General features: G+C 33.1%; 1 protein-coding gene across 1 annotated transcript in view; it reads left to right on the plus strand.

The window, feature by feature from the left end:
- The window catches only part of LOC129231454 (ankyrin repeat, SAM and basic leucine zipper domain-containing protein 1-like), a 35108-nt gene extending 19419 nt beyond the window's left edge, over positions 1-15689 (plus strand). The window contains exons 7-9 of the mRNA XM_054865772.1: positions 1261-1399; positions 8790-8932; positions 13085-15689. Coding sequence (XP_054721747.1) covers positions 1261-1399; positions 8790-8932; positions 13085-13256 — 454 coding nt within the window. The 3' untranslated portion in view covers positions 13257-15689. The remainder of the gene's footprint in view (positions 1-1260; positions 1400-8789; positions 8933-13084) is intronic.
- The last annotated feature ends 7014 nt before the right edge of the window (positions 15690-22703 follow it).

The raw sequence follows: 22703 nt of genomic DNA on the forward strand, positions 1-22703 counted from the left end.
ATATCGCTCTTCTTTTGTCTCCCAGAATGAAATATTAAAACCATTTAAAAAAAACCTTGCTTTTAGCTTGAAACCATTTATCAAAACATTTGTTATTACTCAGAAAAGGTCTCTTTCTTCTTTTTTTTCAATGAACAACACAAAGATTCTCCTAATCTTCTGAATTCTCTTGAAAAGCAGCGGGAATTCCTGTCATCCCAAATTTACATACCCGCAGTATATTTTAGTTTATGATCTAGTAGGGAAACTACTTGACATTTGCGTTTGTATTGACACTTAGCCCCTTACAATGAGAACGAGTGAGAAACAGCAGGCAAGTGTCATACTGGCCCAAGTAGAAAAGAACATACAACCACTTTGACTGTCTTTTAGTTCAGAAAAGATTTGTACTTGGTTGCGCAAATCGGGATTTGCATTGAAGAAAGGTGTGTTCTGTATGGGCGAAAAAGTTTCTGGAAACTATCTGGTTACTATTACTTTTCACATCCTTTCTACTGTAAATCGAAGGGATTAGAAAGTCTATTGGGAATAAGAGGGTATTGGAATGCGTACTCTTATCTCGCGGTAGCTAAGAAAGATCATCTTCATTCCCCAGTTGATATTTGTACCTCTCTAACACTAAAAATTTACTTAAGTTTAAATCTTGTTTAAATTTTAATACATGTGATAGTACATTCATGAATTATATCAAAACCATTTTAAAATCCTGTCAAAAAGAACTAATGCTAATTTACTTGTATGTTGGATGGATAACTATTTTTAATGACCTCGGTTATATCGCACTTTTTCTTTGTCCCCCGAAATGCGCAATATAACGAGGGGTTACTGGATTAATATTCAGTTGTAGCTGGTTATTGGTTTTACAGTCATGCTTGATTCAACTTTTAAAGAAATATTTTGCATATATTGATGTGTAGATTTAGAATATATTCATTTCCATTATGAAATAGGTAATAATTAGCCCAGATGTTAGCCAGTTTTCTAAAATACTATTCATAGTCAGAGGTTAAAATTATATTTTATGAAGTATGTCTTAAACAGAAAGGTATGTGTTCAACATAACAAATAATATAGACTTTAAAAAACCTTCACATATAACTTGAAATATTTTGTGTCATCACCCTTTTCTCCAGGTCCCTAAATATAAATTTTACTACCTTTATTATATGCTATTTTTCATGGTACCAACAGTTTTAGTTAGTTCATTTTTTACCAACATGAAATGTACTAAAATGCTAAAGTGTTTTACTTCTTTTGTAGGCTTCTTGGACCTCGGAAAAAAATGTGTAAATATATTTCACTTCATCAAAACCAAACCCTAAACAGAAATCCAGAAGGTGCAGCATATATTAATCAACTTCTATTTGAAAATAAGAAGCTTTGTGATGAATTATCAAAGGTATTTTAATATCTTACTTGTACTTATCATCATCAAATATATATATATATGCTATATATGCAACATGAGATACATATTTTAAATATGTATCACCTTCCATGTATCACCCATTTTGGGACCTTTACTCTTGCTAAACAGAAAGGGCCTTAAGAACTTAGGGACCAATCCTCTCCTTGAGAAAGTGTTGGTCCCTGGTTCACCTTTTTCATTTGTATGTTCTTGTGTTTTGCATCTTCAATTTTATTTAGATTGTTTATTCATAAATATATATATATATATATATATATATATATATACACAGTCCAGTCACATTAATGTGACCACCACGTACTTTCCACGTCAGAGTTAAATAACCAATCACAGAAGGCAGGTGGCAGCACAGTGCAGTTGAGCGTATATAAAGGGTGTGTGAGGGCTTCGGAAAACATTTTAATCGTTGGTGTAATGCAGAAACGAAGCGATTTATTCGACGTCCAAAAGGGCATGATCATTGGCTTTCGAGCCAAGGGTGGAAGCATTTCCGAAACGGCTGAGTTTGTGAACTGTTCGCGTGCCGCCGTGGTAAAGGTGTACCGTGCATGGCAAAATGAGACTGTCCAAAATCAGCGACATGGCAAATGTGGTGCACCACGGGCCATAGATGACGGTTGCAGAGATGCGTTCGGGCACATAGACGGGCTACCGTTGAGCAAAAGACCACCAAAATGAACCAAGGGGCTACCAAAAGTGTCTCCCAAACTACTATTCAGCGAACATTGCTGCGTCTGGGCCTCCGAAGCAGACGCCTGGTTCGTGCACCTATGCTGACTGCTGTTCATCGACGACGAAGGCTAGAATTTGCACGCCAGTACAGCAGCTGGAAGTCTACTGAGTGGCGACAGGTAGCGTTTTCAGATGAATCGCATTTTATGCTCCATCGGACAGATCGAGGTTGGCGTATAAGGCCTGAAACCTCTGAAAGGAACCACCCTGCAACCATTGCCGGAACCGTCCAAGCTGGAGGCGGGAGCATTATGGTCTGGGGAATGTTTTCCTGGCATTCTCTGGGTTCACTGATCATTGTGGAAGGCACGATGGATCAATTACAAGTACGCATCTGTCCTTGCGGACCATGTCCACCCCTACATGCGCATTGTTTTTCCTGAGGATGATGGCATCTTCCAGCAGGACAATGCGAAGTGCCATACAGCTGCCAATGTACGTGCGTGGTTCGAAGAGCACCAGGATGAGTTTACCCTCCTCCCCTGGCCAGCAAACTCACCTGACTTAAACCCAATCAAGCATCTGTGGGACCATCTCGATTGAGTTGTTCGCGCCTTGGATCCTCAACCCGTAATCTAGCGCAACTGGCCACAGCATTAGAGTCAGCATGGCTCAACATCCCAGAGAACACCTTCAGGGACCTAAGTGACTCTCTTTTTGCACATCTCGCAGCAGTCCGCTCTGCGAAAGGTGGTTATTCTGGCTTTTGACAGATGGTCATGTGTGACCGTGACATAATGTGACTGGACTGTGTGTATATATATATATATATATATATATATATATATATATATATATATATATATATATATATATATAAATATTATTTGAAATGCTATAATCATACTATTGGGTGGTAAGACTTTTCAATTAATGATGAGTTACACAATGTTGCCTATTTAGTGGGTCCATTTCACAGTCTGAGTAGAAGGTTATGTTTTTAAAGAACATGCTCCATAAAAATTTATGTACAGCATATTAAAAATAAAAAACCTCAAGAGATAAGAAAATTTTTAAATGCCAATGTGTTTCTTTGTAAAACAAATCCACACCTTGATCTTACTACTCTTTTTTTTTTTTTTTTTTTTTGTGTGTGTTTCACTGTTGTATGGGGAAAACTTTGAGCATGCTTCGAATGTAGAATCATGTTTTTATTTTTAGTACTATTTTTTCAACAACCTTTTTTTTTGTCAATTTTTCGGTATTTTTTGTTTTGCAGGTGCAACACTTTCCCCCTTGAAAGCTTTTCTGCTGAAAAAATGCCTCTTTAAGTTTTTAATGCTGCAGGTTTTTTTTTAATTTTTAATTCTTTTCAGTAGCACTTAAAACTATGCTAATTATCCAGAGGAATTAGAGGTTGTCCGCAAATTATGTCATGCTTTGAGGGGGAGTGTGTTTCATGAAATAGTAGGTTTTTGACAAAAGAGAGTGTGTGTGTGAGAGAGAGAAGGTAACAATAAGTGCTACATTCTTTCATAACAATACGCCTACGAGAAACTGCATGAGATGTGATGAGGAGAGAGGGTAAAACTGAAGTGTGACACAATGTGACAAAGGGGAAGAAGAGGGTCACATTTGTGGAAAAAAAGTAGTATGACTATTATTAGCCCATCAGCAAGTTCAATAATAATTCTTGACTATACATATAATCGACCCAAGGCTGTATTTGAGGGGTTGGTTTTTAAAGTTCAAACCCCCTCCGAAATTTTTCAAAACTTTTTAAAAAAATGCTTTTTACTGAAAAAAATCATTATTACTATTTTAATTTTTATTTATTTATTTTTCTATTTTACTTTAAAAATGAAATTGACTTGACTTGATTCTCTTAACGCCTAGTGGCGCATGAGGCTGCTAGCTGGCATTCCATTCCAACCGGTTTAATGCCACCTTCCTGCCACTCCTCCAGCTTGGCCAACCAAAGGCATTTCTTTCTGGTATGGCCATCTGATGCCAGGTTAGTTTTGGACGCCCTTGCTTCCTCTTGCCATCAGGGGCCCACGTCAGAGCAGTTCTTGTTGGGTCTATTGCCTGCATTTGAGAACATGTCCTATCCATGACCATCTGCTTTTTTACCAGTGTGGTTATCGGCTTGCACTTTGTACGTTTGTATAGGTCTGTATTCAGTATTTTATTTGGCCAGTATATGTTTAATATTTTTATCAGACTTTTAGTTTAAAAGGCATCAAGCTCTTTTTCTTGCTGTCTCATTAGCTTCCATGTATTGCTGTCATAGGGTAGGACTGCTCTAACTGTTGAATTGAAAATTTGTATTTTGAGTTTTGTGTGTATGTTGTTAGATCTCCATATATTATACAGAGATTTGAAGGTATATTGAGCTTTTTAAATTCTTATTTATGTATCATTATTTGTACCTCCCTCAGATGAAACATATGCCCCAAGTAAATAAATTGTCAATTTCATCTATTTCCTTTCCATTTATGCAAAATTTTTTCATTTTTGTTACTTTTGATTTTCATCATTTTCGTCTTGGCTTCATTTATTTTCAATCCAACTTTTCTTGCATTTTCTTCTAGCTTACTTGTTTTTGACTTCATAGTTTTTAGGTTTGATGACAATAGTAGGATATCATCTGCATAGTCTGAATCAAGATGATCGTGCAAAGTCCATCTTATTTCAGTTTACATTGTTTCAGGGTTTGTGTCTCATTATCCAGTCAATTACTATGTTGAATAACAGTTCTGACAACACGTATCCCAGTCTTACTCCAGTTTTTATTTCAAACTTTTCTAAACTATTTCCATTAATTAAAACGCTGCCCTTTCTTCCCTGGTGTTAGTTTTCAACCATATTAACTAATTTTTGCAAAAGTCTGTAGATCTGAAAAATTTTCTGAAGACACTCTCTATTTATACTATCAAAAGCTTTAGCAAATCAATAAAGTTAATATATAATGTTAAGTTGAATTCAATGCTTCACTCTACTATATTTCAAAGTATGAAGATTTGATTCATTGCACTTCTCTACCGGCTCTAAGGCCTGCCAGTTCGATTCTCAACCTGCCTTCAATACTTTCCTTCATTCTGTTCATTATAAACCTAGTAAAGATCTTACAAGGAACCGATAGGAGCCTAATAAAGATCACCTTTCTCAGGCATACAAACAATCTGGGCTTCTTTTCGCGATTCAGGAATAGTTTCATTTCTCCAGATGTAATTAAATAATTTGTACAGCATGTTTGCACTTGATTCACAATCCATTTTAAAAAGTTCTGCAGTTAAATTATCATTTCCGCTTGCTTTTCCATTCCTTTGCATTTTTATTTCTTTTTTAATATCTTATGTTACTTCATTTATATCCAAGTCCAGTTCATTGATCTCCTCATCAAAATGCAAATCAATGTTCAAACCATCTGAACCCTGATCCAAATTCAAAAATTCTTAGAAATGTTCTCTCCATCTATCCTGTATTTCTTTGTCTTGTGGAAGAAGCTCTCGGTTTTTATTTTTTACTCCGCAGTTACTTTTTCAAAAGCTTCCTCTTAACTGTTTAATAATTTTGTAAACCTCACCAGTGTTACCAACATGATTAGCTATCTGAGCCTCTTCCGCTCTTCTTCGGAAGCGAATTCTCTTGTCGTTTCTTGCAGTATATTTTACCTTACAGTGCGTTTCCCAGTAATTCTTCTGATAGTCAATGCACAACCTTTCAGATTTACAGTTATTAGTCTTTCCCTTCAGCTTCTTTTTTTCATCTATTAACTTTAAGGTATTTACAGTTATCCACTCCTTTTTAGCTGCTTTATCAGATTTTCCAAGTACTTCCTTCGCAGTTGCATTATAGGCTTCACAGCAACTTTGCCACATTGATTCTGTTTTGTCTTCTCTATCAGCCTTATCATCTGACTCTTCAAACACTGAAAACCTGTTTTTTAACTCAAGGACAAAATCCTTCCTATAGTTACTTTCCTTCAGTTTTGGGATATTATACCTGATCTTCTCATTTTTATTTTTTCTTACATTTCTTGCTAATTTTAGTTTGAACGCAGCTATTGCAAGAAAATATTCCATCGCTACATCAGTTCCTCTTTTAACTCTTATATCTTGTAAAGATCTTTTAAAAATTCCATTAATAGCATTATGGTCAATTTGATTCATTGTTTTCCCATTTGAACTGAACCACGTCACTTTATGTATTTATTTATGTTTCAAGTAGCTACCTCCTATAATGAGGTTGTTAATCTCAAAAAAAGATGCAAAAAGCTCGCCGTTTTCATTCCTCACTCCACTTGCCTTATGCCTAACAGCACGTTCCTCTTCAGTTACTCTCTCTCCCATTTTAGCATTCAGATCTCCCATTAAAATTAGGAGATTGTTTAGGGGTTTTATTATTGTTTCCTAAAGTTAATCATAAAATTCTATCTTTGTATCCTCTTCAGCATCATTAGTTGGTGCATAGGTTTGTATGACAGTCAACTTGGCAAATCTAGAATAAAAGTTTGCTTTGATAATGCAGTTGTTTACAGGTTGCCAGTCCAAAAGGCTTTTCTTTGCTTTTTCAGTCAGTATTATGGCAACGCTTTTTTCGTGTAAATTATTATAGTTGTCTGAGGTCCTTTCCTCCGCAAAGAATGTCCATTTTGACTCCGATACTCCTAGCATATCAATGTCATTGTTTCTCATTTCATTTAGTCTACTTGGTATTCTCAACTTGGAACATGGTTCTGACATTCCAGGTCCCAATCTTAAGTTTTATTTTTGGTTGGGTGAGTGTCCTCATCCATGTATGGGCTTCCTTTCAGCTTTACCTCGTATGCATCATGGCCAGTTTCTCAACATCAAATGAATATTCATCTGCTGGGAGACCGCAGGACCCAGTCCATCTCCGTCAAAAGAGAATTCTTTGCTAGCCATTTCTGTAAACATGGGTTTTTTACGTGGATGAGTGTTTAGCCCATCGCCCAACCTCCACTTTTATCCAGGCTTTGGACCGGCATAGGAACAAGACGAACTCCAGCCTATGGCAGAGTTAAAAAATAAATAAATAAATTGCTATTGAAGAATTAAACTCGGTGCTTTATCTGCAGTATAAATTTTTATTGTAGTTATTACAAACATCCTTTCTTACAAAACAATACAGTGTTTTTCTTCAAATTATTAAATACCTGACGCTAATAAAAACATCAAAATTCTTTTAATTTGAAAGTGCCTAACTCTTTATTAACAAATTTTATCACTGTCAAAATTTGAGTTAAAGAATTATTACTTCAAATGTGAGCATATGAGTACATGAATCTATCCTTTTGAGTTGTTGAGAAGACATCAATCATTCAACAGGGGTGAAGTTATTTCGATTTCTTTTCTTCATTTATACATCATTTTTCATATTCGCTCATTTCAATTTCCTTAAAGCAGCGCCCTCTGATTTATGAAGTTGTGTGGATTTATTTTCCAAATTCACGTCATTTTTTATATTTGCTCATTTTAATGTCCTTAAAGCAGTACCCTCTGATTTAAAAAGTCTGATTTTACAAAATCCATAGAATATACAAATGAAATCGAATTTTATTTATCATAAAGACTTAGCGAGAAATATGTTGGCAAAACTCTCCCTGAAATGAAAGTCTAGTTACGGCCGTGAATCCCTCTACATTTATCAAATTGTATTTTTTATTAACTACATAGGTTTCTATCATTTTATCGTAAATTTATATACATTGCTGAATTACATAACAGGATCTCAGTTTTTATTCTGAAAGTAACATTTGGCATTTCACTACCATAACTTCTTTGCCCTACATGCCTTTTTTGTTGCTAAAATTCATGTGTACTGCAAGTTGATGATTGACTGTGTTTCAGGAGACTTGAATTTCATGAAATTACCTACTTTGTGACTGCTGGGATAGCATTGTGATACTTGAACTTTTTGATTATACTAGTTTATTTATTTTGAAAGCTTCTGTGCTTGCTATGGAATTTGGAAAGATTGTGTGGAGTGCTAGGCAAGTGCTGCCTATCTATGTATTTGATTATTACTTGTACTTTTAGGCAGACTGTCATGGATGATAGTGTTTCAGTCAAAAAGTTTTTTTTTTATCTAAAGAAAAAATCTGAAACCTGAAATAACACCCAAGTTACTTGCTGGCATTTTTGTAGGGAATTATTCTAATAACCATGTTTAAGAAACTTAAATATATTACTTTATTTTGACATAATATGGACCTAACCCCAATTTCAAAGACTGGTGGGATAACTTTGTGATAGATAAATACTCACTCAGTGATTTGCTTTTTTTTTTTTTTTAAAGAAATTTTTTGTGAATAGTTGTCCAATCCCAATAAAGATGACTTCTTTGAATGAACAAACAATGAAAATCAAAAAACATTTTCAGCTTAATAATGTAATATCAGATAACTAAAAAGTGTAATAACAGATTCTTTAGTTTCAAAAATGCTATCATAACTTGTGAATATGATTTGTTAGATTTCAAATTACTGGAAATAGCTAGCAACATATCTTCGCCTCAGAGCAACAGTAAGACATCTGATCCCAGGAACAACACTAAGATATCCTACTGTTGTTCTGAGGCAATGATATATATTTTTTTCTTAAAAAGTATTTTGCTTAATTAACTGCATTTTATTCACTAAATAATCTGAATTTTACCATAGGTGAAAAGTATTCTGCATCAGGAAAAGGAATTAAAAGCAGCAGCTGAGAATAATCTTGGTAAAGGGATTCACACATTAAAAACCTTCACTTGTACGGTGAAACGTAGTTTATGCTATACTATGCTTTTGGAAGAAGAGTTAAGGTAAATCAAAGAGCAATTTTCTAAAGCACTATATTTATTTTTCTGGATATTCTTAATTAAATGTTTGTCAGCTTATATTTAAAGTAGTGAAATTTTCATTTTTAAAAATGTCTAAAATAATTATTTTTTGCTGTATTACTTGTTTTGAATATGCAGGTCTCTAAAAGATAAGAAGCTGGCGATATTTTGACAATAACATTTAATACAATTCAGATAAATTCAATAGAACTAAATCATGTACATCCAAACCTGTTTTATGCAGTCTTTTTTTATGCCATTTTTTTCTGTGCAATTTTTTCTGTGCAAATTTTTTTTGTACAGTATATTAAAATTTCAATCAGATTGGGATTCAATTGACAAAATTATTTTAACACTAGAGAGCCAGCGTTTTCCGTATACTTAGAACGACTAGCAGCGGTCATTTTGATCGCCATACTTAAAAGATTGGAAGTTTCTTCTTTTTGCGATTTTTAATCATAGAAATGTTTTATTTCAATGTGTCAGAAATTGATTTAACATTTTAGTCATAAGATAGTCTGCAAATCAGTCTCAGGCTGTTTTTTTTTTTTTTAAATGTTTGATCAAGTGAAATACACATGCTTTATAAAATTGGTATTGAGAAAGAGTAAATTTGTGCAAAATATAGGAACTTTTCCTATCATGTAATAATTAACAAGTATTTTCAACCATGCATGTGTTAGTTTTCAAAATTAGCTATATATCGTATGCAATATATCATACATTACTATCTTTTACAGTAATTTGAAATGCTCATCGTTATCACTTTGCCTGTATATGAGCCATAAACAGTTTCTTTGCAATCAGAAGAAATGTTCATAGATTTATTTCCTCATTCTTTCATTTGACCCTATTTTAACCTTTTTCTTGAGGTAGAATCTTAATTATATCTAGCAAAATTGATCATTGGAGGTGACTTGGAGGAAATAGGAGAAAATGGAGAGTTCTGTTTTTGAATTTTTCTCTTTTTTTTTCGGTTTCAAACCCTTTTCCCTTATTCATTTACTGGTTTTTATATCTTGCACATCAGTTTTTATTAGCGAGGTTTCTTCTGATTCAGACTTTGAAGAACAGTCTTTTTCTGCAAATCTGGGTTCCGAATGCATCCTATATTCAAGTGCTACGGCTAAAAAAAATTGTGATTATGAAGTGACTGAGCACTTCAATATCACCGAAGGAAAGAAAGATCAATGTTTCAAGCAAATCACATGTTTTGGTGCACAAAAGAATTTCAGCACAATTTTTTGGAATCCACCTGTTTATATTTATTTCTTTTCAGACCCAAAGTAATTTTATGTGTCCAGTCACATGTTTTTCAAATTTACCTTTAACAGCATTTCCCATTGTGCAGATAGCAGAAAAATGAAACCATTCAACCAGCAGGCATTTTGCATTTTCCTAACAGTTTACAGAAATAAACCTGACCAGCAGGTGCTACTCAAGCCCAAATGAACATTAGTCATCCTGACAGCTAACAATTACCCATAGTACACACATCTGATTATAGAAAAGTGAAAAAAAGCGGAAGCACAAATAACAGATCATTGAGCAGTCAAAATGACCGCCGTCAGTCTTTCTAGGTATAAACATTTATAGCGGCTGTAATAATGAGCCTAAGGAAATAAAATTTACTTTTGTGAGATCTTAATAAATAGTTATGAATAGTCAATGAAGGAATAAGAGCTTGAAAATTAATTACAGCAAATATGAGTATTTAAAAATAGTTAGCGGTCAAAATGACCGCTTCCGTCTTTCTAGTGTTAAGACGAGTGAGAGATAATATCTTCAAGTGACGACATAGGCACCCCGATGAGAAATCACTGCGACCTCCCAAAAATTTCCTTATTTGGATAATTTAGTACGACTACTCGGCAAAAACCATCATTTGGTTTATTTTGTTTTTTTTAAATATTGCAATTTTGTAAGTTTTTGGGGATTGTTCTATGTGAGACTTTTTTTATGCGGTCTCTATCCACGGCAAAAAAAAAAAAACTTTTATCTGTGTTGTGAAAAAAACTTTTTAAAGCTACTCGTGAAATTTCGAACAACTTTTTAAAGCTACTCAATGAAATTTGGAACAATTTTTGTAATGCGATTTTTTTTAAACATGGTCCCTACTCACCGCATAAAAACAGGTTTGGGTGTAGTATTATACATTTATTTCGTGTAATATGATTTTTTTAAAAATCTATGTCTCATTGAACTGCATATTAAAGATTTTTGGCCCTTGACCTTTAGATTAATTTACTTTTGTGTTGTTTAAATTAATAAAATTATTTTTAAAAATGTAGACTGCACTTTACTCGCTCACTTATCTCTAATCTACTTTTGAACACAAATATTTTTCCATTTTGAAACCTTTTGTTTTCTTTTTTTTAATTCTTACATGAAAGTGTTACCTACTAGAAGGAACCATAAACAATAGCCCAGCTAAGTTCCAATTATTTTACTTATAGATAAAAAAAAAGTTATAAAATGCTTTGTTCACTGAAAAAGAAAAAACTTTTAATATTTAAATATCAAGGCCAATTTAATATCAAAGTAGTAATTTTGTTAATTGTGCGAGCAATCAGCTATTTTAATGATTATGGGAATGTAATATTAAGCTCTGTTAATTAAAGTACAGCTTAATTAGTAGTTTCAAAAATATGTTTAAAAATAGTATATTTAGTAAATTTGAGGATATACTGGCAACTTATAATTTTGGTAGAATTCCTGTAATTGATGTATTTCCCCTCCATCGTTTATTTTCACCTCAGAAATAATGACATTGATAAGGTCTGTCCCGGGGGTGCAATCTGCACATGTTAAGCATATCAAAACATGTTCACTTCTTTTTTACATTAATTTACATCCCTGAAATTCAAGTTAACGGAGGTGAGAAGTCAGAATAACTACACTAAATTTTTTAAGCAAAATCTATCTTCTTGTTTTTCGACAAAAATCTCACAACTTCAACTATGGCCGAAAATATAAACAAGGGTATCCCTTTGTATCATGGAAAATAAAATTGAATGTCATTACTGCCACGTATCAATGAGGAATGGTATTTTGTGTTTAGGTAACGGAGGTGAGAATTTATTGTGTGACATTACTCCTTGTCCTATTAAAATGAACTAAAACACAATATTAAAAAATTAAATATACTTAAACAATTTGTATTTGAGACACTTGTGCAAGGAATAACAAATAAATAAGTATATACTTTTGATTAAGCAAGTTATTAAGCAGCATAAACAGTCAAGCAAGGTGTGTGATGCCACAGATGTGAGACTTCACATGTTGTGAACCAAAAATATACTAAAATAAAAAATTATTATTAAAAAACTGTTGACAGGTTTAAATAGATATATTTTTTTGATGAAATTAAAAATCATTTTTTACTGTAAAAGGCATGTGACAGAAAAGTTACACTTTTTGAAGAATGACCCATATTAGTGTGAGAAATAAGTAGTTTTTAGTCTCATTTTGAAACTAAAAATATTAATTTGATACCTTGATTTGCAAACCTAGGTGCTAAATCTGATGCCTAAAGTTTTGGATCGAACTAAAGCATTACTTAGTAAACTTCTTGTGATTGAGACCTGAATTACATTTGATGTGAAGAATTTTGTAAAGTAATTTCAAAATATAATCAATTTCGTCTTTAAAAAATCGTTCCTCTGCATATTTTAGATATTTTTAAATATTTTACTGAAATGTGTAACATTTCAATTTAATAAAGACATATCTATTTCATTCATCAAAAATGTCACCTAGATGGTTCATTTTGGTGCCTGGAAACTTATCTTAGGCATCTTCAAGATGCCTAAATTTTAATTCTTATTCTGAACACTAAATTATACTACCAAGGGCAGGTAAACGGCAGTAACTGCAGAAATAAGTTTTTGAGATGGTTGAAGAAACACATTTTGGATTCAATGCTAACAATAGGGAAACGTTGAAAGTACTTTTTTTTTCATAATTTTTTTCAGCCGAAACAAAATAAGCCAGATTGTACAATAAGGTTGACGTACTAGAGGTGACAGAAAAGCAAAAAATAAATAAATAAATAAATAAAATTTGCAGTTACTGTCTTTTACCTGCCCAAAGCAATTCTTATGTTTGTACTGATGTTTATTCTTATAAATATAGGAAAAACTTTACTACTCTGAAGACATTTCTTAACAATCTGCCTGGAAAGTACTTGGGAACAAAAAGCAAAACTGATTCACTCTATTTATTACTTGAAAGTATGGACAAATTGATCAATGATATTCAACACCAAACAACAATTGCTTTGAAGCAGACTGATTTCAGACATTAAGTATTGCTTTTTAACAACAATTGTCTTGCATTGATTTGGTATTGTTATATTGAAATACACCAAAGGAACTTTTATGTATGCTTGTGGCGTTTTATATATTTTAGTACTATTAAATAACTTATAAAAATCAATTGTTTAACTTTACCTTTTGAACAGTTGAAAAGGAATCTCACGTTTATAATATATTTTGTAAAGTGATGTGTAGTTGTGTACTATTTTATTATATATATAAGTAGTTATATACTACTAAAAGTATTCATTTCCTTTTGTTTTATAGACTAGCATTTTAAATGCTGCAAGATCAAATGTTTCAAAATAGCTACAGTATTTAAGACTCCCTAATAACCTTCCTACAAATCTTCATTCTGCTTACATTGAAAATGGTAAAATCTTTGTTAATCTCTAGTTTTCGATTTCAATTTCTTGCTTGCGTCCTAAACCATAATACAGCTCCCTCTCTTTAGATACCTCATTACATTTTCACCTTTTATCATACAAAATATTTGGGAGTTCTTTGTACTGTAGTTAAATGTTTAAATTTATTTTTATATACCTATAAGGACATAAGGCAAAAATAAATTCAAAAGTGTTTTTTGTGATTGAAAAATATATTTTATTAATTTTATATTAGTCAAAATTTTTTAGATCTTTTTATGTATTTTGTACATTAAACTTTTTATATTTTGTATAGCATTTATTAGAAATATGTATTTTTGTAGAAAAGAAAATATTTTTGTGCAATATGGAGTCAGAAAGCATAGAAGTTTTAACATGACAAACTAAACTTCAAATAAGTTTATTAACTATTTTAGGATGCTGAAAAAAGCTTGACTGGTCAACTCTTATTCAATTTCATGATTTGGGAAAGATAACGTTTTCCTACGGCTTTAGTACAACTATTGTACAAGTAGAAATTCAGCTTTTGTAACCATGGTGCCTTACTGAATAAATAAGGCATCAAAACAAATTTTCTTTAGAAATGTTAAAGATTTAGTTTTATTGAATATTAAAACTAAAGCCATACATGAACTACCATATAAATGCATGAAGGTGCACCAGCAATGCACTTGCTGCCTTAAGTGCCTGTCATACAGTGAAGGTTTGTATTGCTTAAGTGTTTTGTGAATTAATTTTATAATCTTATATGTAGTTCCAGAGCAAATTATGTTAGAATTGTTTGATGTACCATTGCATATTTTTGCATTTTGAAAATTCATTTAAATGAGCCAATAATTTTATTGTATTTCACATTCATACAATGTCATTGTGAAAATTCTTTACATTTAGTTCATCAAAATGTGAGATATATGTCAGCATTTATTTCAATCATGTTCATATTTGACATACTCTCTGTGATGAGTGATGAGTTATAAACAACAGAAGTCTGACAGTTTTTTGAAAATTGTTATTAGAATGCATGTGTTTAGTTAAATGTTAATTCTTTTATTTTTTTACAAACCTAAAATATTCAAGGAGGAAGCAAGGTTAATTTGATACAAAAAAGACATATTTTCAATAAAATGTTTTGGTGACATAGTTATTACATATCTATTTGTATAATTACTAAATAATAAAATAGTTGAGGAATATTCTAAAATTTTCATTAGTTTTTGGGATAAAATGAGCTATTATCAGCAACCGTCCTTGGACGTCTCAGAAAAAAAAAAAAAAAAAAAAAAAAATCATGGCAATACCCCTCATTACTGTATCATCCGAAATAAAAATTATTTATAAATAGATAAATAAATTTAAAAAAATATTATTTCTTAATAAGTTTCTGCAGGTTCCAATGTCGAATTTTTGTTCTCTTTCAAAATGTTGAAGTACTTCCAAGTAGTCAAATTTTCAGTTCTTTTAAATAAAAAATCAGTGTTTTTACTTCTAAGAACTGTAAAAAAATGGAAAATAAATTGGAAAAAAAAAACTTTTTTATATGACATCTTCCGAAAGTCACTGTCAATGGCTCATTTCTTCATAAAAATTCCACAGAATTTTCTTCAAACACTACTTGATTATGTAGTAATTTAAGAAATAAATATGATATTCACTGTGTTGTCCAAAAAATTAAAAAGATGCCTTTTTATGTCAAAATTATGTCCCCATTTTAAATGAGAAAAAAATGAACTAAATAATATAATTAAAAATTTCCCCTCTTTTTTCCTATCATTTCATCTTTTAAAGAAATAGAAATTCAATGATGTTTTATTTTCAACATAAAGTTATGACAGGCTTCAAAAGCTGTACTTAGGGCTCTTAGACCAGAAAATATACCAGCATTTTGCTTAACTTACTCTCTTCTTATCTTTTAGCTTGTTAAATGTTGTGTCTTTATTCATGGAAAAATGTGATTCATCATTATATGAACACTTGTTTGTGAATAACCTTGATTAAGAAAAAATGTATTGGTCTATTGAATAAAAATTTTAATTGCCTCTTTTAACATGCCATTTGTCTTTCTTTTTTGCAATCTTAAGATGTGGGCTTAAACAATTCTTGTATCTACAGTGGCTGACAAAAAAAAAAAAAAAAAACCTATCCCTTGTGGAAAATTGAAAATGTTTTCATGTTCAAGTTTTATGCAACGATGGTATTGTTTCTTTTAAATATAGTTGTAGGATTAATTTTAACCACATTTTCTTAGGATTAATAAGTTAATTACTCTCTTTTTTTTTCTAAGAATGAAGAAAGGTGAAAATAATGCAATCTCTCTCTCTCTCTCTTTCTTGAAGAAAAATTGGAACAAAGCAGTAGATGCACAAATTCCTGTTCTCAGTATGAATTCTACATAACTGCAATCATATTAAACACTCAGAAATGTAAGCATGTTAGAGATGGCATAAAGCTTTGGCCTGGCTGAATCATGAGCTGTGATTTGACTATTTCAGCCTGAAACAATGTTGCAAATTTTCTTTTACAATTATTCGTCTTTAAAATTCAAAATTTTACCTTATGATAAATCAGAACAGAAATGAATATTTAATTTTGAAATTTGTGTGTATTGAACCCATGGCTCCAGAATTCATTCAACAATTAATAAAATGTTTATTAGCAATATATTCTAATGGAGTTACATTGAACATTCTTCAAATATTTCTAGATTTGAAACTTATAACAATAGTGATATTATTTGTATATACAAAAGCAGATATGCAACTAAAGGGCATCCTTAAGTAACTTGTTTTAAAATTATATTTTATTTAATAGTATAGGTACAATATTTCAGTTTTTTAAATAGATACATTAATTTGTCAACATATTTTAACTTGTGACATAGCTAAATCCTTCTCAAAAATTATTAATAAATAATAAGACTAGTAAGAAAGAATGCATGATATTACTTTTATAAAATCATCAAAAATTGAAACATTTTGCATTAAGAATGTTTAGATATTTACATTAATAAAAAATGCATAACCTAAATAATAGATACTACTTTATTGTTGGATAATTCTATGATTTAATTTCTGATCATATCAGTTGGTTATGATAAACCTAATAGTAGAGCATGCCTTCAATATTCTGAACAATGCTTTACATTACTTATTCTAATGAAGAATTAGGAACATGTACTTTTCTGGTACTACCAGAGCATCGCAAAAGTTAACTGGCGTGCATTTAATGCTAAAACTAAACATACAGAGCAGCCGAAGCTTCTGTATTCGGGGTTTCCGCCGAAAAAAATTGCACTTTGTGCCATGTCTTCAATATTCAGTAGGACCTCTATAAGCTGCAAGAAGAGCTTTGAAGCTGTCCTACATTGAAGATATTGGCTTCTGAACGTACTCCTGATAACTTTAATGAAACTAGAGCCTAATAAAGCCTTCCTATAGTTTTATGCTAGTAGCAGGCTACTTAGCAGCAATTTTCTACCCATTGTATATCAAAAAGTTTCAAAGTCAGGACTGCTCTCAGCCTGATCCAAAACTTGAATGTCAGATCATGAAGATTAAATTTACAGTGCATATTTTAATGGTACTTTTATTTCTTATCTAACTTAAATGATAGGGATTAGTAATCTAGAAATTTTGTATTTAGATAAAGTTTTGCTTTTTAAGTTCATCTATGTTGGCGGTTTTATATTATACAAATACAAATGTGGCGACCAACAATATGCTCCGGGCCCAGCTAGGCTGGTCTTAGTCAATTGATTAGTCCTCAATGAAGATCAATGGCCCTCTTAAAGCTGTCCAACCCCTTGCGCATTACCACCTCTTCCGGTTAGCTGTTCCAATTGCCCACAACCCTACTAAAGTAGTAGTTTATCCTAATTCCCAGGTTAGCCTGAGATTTAAATAACTGAAAACAATGAACCCTCGACTTGCTTTCGGTGCAAAAATTTAATCCATTAACATCTTTCATTTTGATAAATTTAAACAACTGAATCATGTCCCCACTGACTCTCTTTTGCTCCAGGCTATACATATTAAGCCTATTAAGTCGGACATCTAAATCTGAAAGTCCCCTTACTAGTCTAGTTACCCTTCTTTGAACCCTTTCCAATACAGAAACATCTTTCTTCAGATAAGGCGATCGAAACTGAACAGCATATACCAAATGAGGTCTTAACTAAACTCCTATATAAAAAGGCAGAAGAACCTTCTTAGCTTTGTTTGAAAGAGATCTATTGATAAACCCAAGCATTCTGTTGGTTTTGTTACTTGCAATGCTGCACTGTTGACTAAATTTGAAGTCCTGATTTATTAAGGTACCTAGATCAATAACATTTTCTGCTTGACAAATGACTGAACCCTGTTAATGATAACTCGTACGCTTATTTCCGTGAAAAAGTAGCACTTGACCTTTCCCTGCATTGACTGCCATACCCCACCTATCAGCCCACTTCGTAATATGATCTAAATCCTCTTGAAGTTGTTTTACTTTTTCTTCATTTTCTAAAATCCCTATAACTTTTACATAGTCAGCAAAACAATTCATGCTTCCAGAAATATTTTCATTGATGTCATTCATAAAAATAATAAAAAAGCAGGCCCTAAACTGAACCCTGAGGAACCCCGCTTTAAACATCACTCAGTTTACAATGATTTCCCGTCAAAACTACTCTTTGTTTCCTTCCAGTCAGCAGTTTCAAACCCGAAGTAAAGTTTTTCCTCCTATTCCTATATCAGCTTTCGATTAAAGTGCAATTAAATCAATAATATAATTGAAGTGCATTTTTAATGTTTTTCACGTTTAAGGACACGAGCTTTGAAGTCTGAATAGCACAGTGATTAGGGCGTTCGACTTGAAATTAAGTGGTCCTGGGTTCGATACCCATTTCCGCCACATTTCTTTTCTACTAAATGTCAAACTCGAAACATTTTTTTTTTTTAATTATAGATTTATACAAGGAACCAAGTTCTAACATAACTTAATTTCGCTGTCTTTTGACAAAGTGCAATTAAATCCATAATATAATTGAGAAGCGTTTTTTGAATTTTTGAAGTTTAAGACACCGAGCTTCAAATCCCGAAAAGCGCGCTGGTTAGCCGGTCAACTGCAGAGCAACCGGTCTAGAGCTCAAGACCCGATTCGGCCAAATATCCTCTTAGGATAAAAATTCAAAAAACTTTTTTTTAGTCTCTTTTTTTCACAAAATTATAGATTTATACAAGGAACAAAGTTCTAATATAACTTAATTTTGATGTCTTTTGATTAAAGTGCAAATTAAATCAATAATATAATTAAAATATAGTTTTTGAATTTTAAGACCGCGAGCTTCGAAGCCGGAATAGCGCGCTGGTGAGCACGTTCGACTGCAGAGCAAGTGGTCCAGGCATCGATACCCGCTCTTCCACATTATCACTTTCTCTGGTCTGCGCAATGCACTGATTTGTGTTAAAATCGAGCATATCTGGGACCATTTGAGACAGTAAATTGGACAGCCTGTAAGTTTGATTGAATTAGTGGCGCGTTTACAGCAACTGTGGTACGAAAGGACGTAGGACATCGTACTAAACTGCTGTACCTCAATGCCCTACCGTATCGATTCTTACATTCCAGCTAGAGGTTGCGCAACAGGGTACTTAAACCTCCATTCATGTGAGATTTTTCCAGTAATAAATGATCATTTTGTAATTGTTTTCTAGGGTCAATATTGTCATCCCGTGTGCAAAATTTGGTTCCATTCTGACAACTCCTTCATGGTGTAGCAATTTTAATGGCCAGTAGTGTATGTACACTGCTCAAAACGAATAGAGGAGCACATGGTTTTAACAAAATCACGCAAAGATGTATACTAATAAGTAGCATAAAATGAATCATCCATAATTTTAAGTCTACCAGGAAACGGAAGAAGAAAAGTTTATATGCAAATCAGTGTTCATAACGTCAAAAACCAGAAAAAAGAGATAAGGGCAGACATCGGGATGTTGCTGAAACGTCTCTGTTATTGCCGTAACTGTGAAATTTGATTGCGCAGTTTTTTTTTCTTTCTTTTTTTTTTTTGAGACAAGGGTTACTTGAGAATGTCTCAACAACGTGATTTGCCGGAATCCATGACATGGCGTGTTATAGGCAGATTGGAATCCGGGCAAATATAACGTAGTGGCGCGGATGCTGTTGGAATCTCCAGAAGTGTTGTTGCAAGGCTGTGGAATCGATTCCAAGAGGCAGGAAATGCTAGATGTTAACCAGGGCAAGGTCAGCCACACCCACTACAGCAACTGATGACCGGTATATATTGTTAACTAACAGCCCGTAAAAACAGAACAGAGAATGCTACGCAGCTGCAAAGACAGTTACTCTTGGCAACTGGACGAAGGGTGTCCAGACAAACAGAACATAATCGGCTTCGTGAGGGACGGTCGAACCCCGTCACCGTGCGGTCCGAAGAAGATGGGCTGCTGAACATCGAGATTGGGAGCAACATGATTGGAGCCAAGTGCTGCTTACAGACGAGTCTGGAGTGTGACACCCGACGTGTTCTGCTATGGAGGGACAGGGGCACTCGAAATAACCCCGCATTCATTCGTGAAAGGTCACAATACAGATGAGTTGGTTGGATGGTATGGGGTGGAATCAGCGTAGGCGGACGTACGGACCTGCATATCGTTCGGAATGGCACTTTGACGGGCCGAAGGTATGCAGACCAGATACTGCGACCTCATGTCATCCCTTACGCTGGGAGCCATTGGAGATTCCTTTGTTTTCCAGGATGATATTGCCCGACCGCATAGAGCTCGTCTGGTGGAGAACATACTTGAAGCTAAAACAATACAGCGTATAGAAGAGCCAGCGTGCTCTCCTAACCAGAATCCAATCGAACATGTTTGGGACATGCTCGGACGACGCATTGCTGCGCGACCAAGGCCACCTGTTACCGTTCGAGACTACAATATGCAACTTTTAAAAAGCAAAAACAGTTTAAAACTCGTATTGTCCGGATATTTGTATTTCACTATCATGTATCTCATTTTTTCACCGCAGCCTAAAAGACAAGGCGTAATTCTTATTTATATGTAGTATGTATATTCGCGTCTACGAAAATAGTGGTAGTCAACAAGTCATGAATGTCAAAAATGGTTACAACCAGAGGCGCACCCGTAACAAAAGAGGGATAGGGGAGCTTATTTCCCGCAATCAACACCACTTTCAAATTAGAGTCAGAGGCAATTGAATTAAATCAAAAGAAAAATAAAGCGAGAATTTTAAAAATTCCAAGTTTTTTTTGTTTTTTTTCAACAGTAATTATATTTTAAAGCGTTTTTTGTTTTTGTTTTTTTTTGCGAAGGAAAACACACGTGGCTTACAATCTTCGCGGAATAAATAGCTAAAAAGTTTTACTGAAATGTATTTTTGATAATGTATTTTGAAAGGTGAACTTAAAGTTGATGGAAAGAATGTGCTGCCATCTATTGCAAACGTAGTGTACTTAAAGTATTATATTTTTTATGTGACGTTTGACTTTTTATAGCTCGGGCTGGCATCAGAGCTGGCCAGGTCCGTGTCCTGGATTTTATAAAGGGAGAGTTTTTGGTTTCTATGTTTTTTCATCATTTCCTGTATCGTCAGGAAAACACAACATTGTTCCAAATAATTCATTTATATTTAATGGCCACAATGAAGGCAGCGGTGTATCTGGGGGGGGGGGGGGGGGAGAAGATGGTCCAAATTCCCAGAAACCTTGGTTTTAAGTAATATAACCAATTATATTATTTTATTTCATGAATATGTCAGCACCGTTACGAGCCTCATCTCCCAAATGGTAAATTCTGGCTGCTCTATTCATTATACTGCTTCCCAGTAAGCAAAATATCTTGCCTCAGTATTGCATAAAGGTTGACGTGCAAGAAAAATCATCTTGCATTAATGCTGCCTCAATGTTGTTATGTTACTCCATTTATGCTGTCAGCAGGCTGCCACAATATTGACTGACAAGGTGTATGCAGCATAATATCAGGAAAATATCAAGGTATGCTGCTTTTGTAATGTTGCATACGTATTGATATGACAAGATAATATCAAGATGTTGTCATGACAGCATAAAAGCAAGGTCTAGGCAAGATGATCTTGCTTTTGTAATCTTGCATACGTATTGATATGACAGGATAATATCAAGATGTTGTCATGACAGCATGAAATCAAGGTCTATGCAAGATGATCTTGCTTTTGTAACATTGCATACGTATTGATATGACAGGAAAATGTCAGGATACATTGTCATGACAGTATGAAATCAGCACGTTTGCAAGGTGTTTTATCTATTTATTTTATTTATTTATTTTATTTTATTTTTTGTATTATTTTCACTTTAAAGTCGGGAATTAAGTTTCATTCTTTAATTATTTCTGTTATTCTTCAATTTAGTTTTCTAGCCTAAGAATATTTTCTTAAAGCTGACATCTGATCGGAAATTCATATAAATGTATTAATAGTACTCGCAATTTAATTTAAAAAATGAAAGTTTCTTCGTTTTGCGTAATAATTGACTTATTTTTTAAATTCATGCTTCTAATTGTATTATAAATACATAAAATGCCTAGTTAGGAATAATTGCGGAAGTTTTTATAACACATTTAGGAGTAAAGAAAGCAAAATAATAAATAAGTAAATAAATACAATAAAGTACATTTCCAAATGGATGTCAGCATTGAAAATATCCCATGGACAAAACACATGAATTTATCTTAAAGTATAACATAAATAACCATTGAATAAAATTAATCTTACTCATGAGATTGAAGTGATAATACGAAATTCTCGGCTTCATGTCCTTTGTTTCAAAGTCTAGGGACGAAAAAAGTTATTTTCGGCCATTTTTAACATTGATCGCACATCGTCTGCTATATGATTTGTTTAGTACTATATTAATAAACAAATGCAGTTATCAGTCATTCATAAGTTATTCCTAAAACAATACGATTCCACACTAATAACTAAGCCACCAACTTAACGAAGCCTAAAGAAATGCAACGCCACGTGCAGCTCCTCTGAACCGACTGAATCGAT

Source organism: Uloborus diversus, chromosome 10 (assembly GCF_026930045.1).
Source record: "Uloborus diversus isolate 005 chromosome 10, Udiv.v.3.1, whole genome shotgun sequence".
In the NCBI taxonomy this organism is placed as follows: Eukaryota; Metazoa; Arthropoda; class Arachnida; order Araneae; family Uloboridae; genus Uloborus; species Uloborus diversus.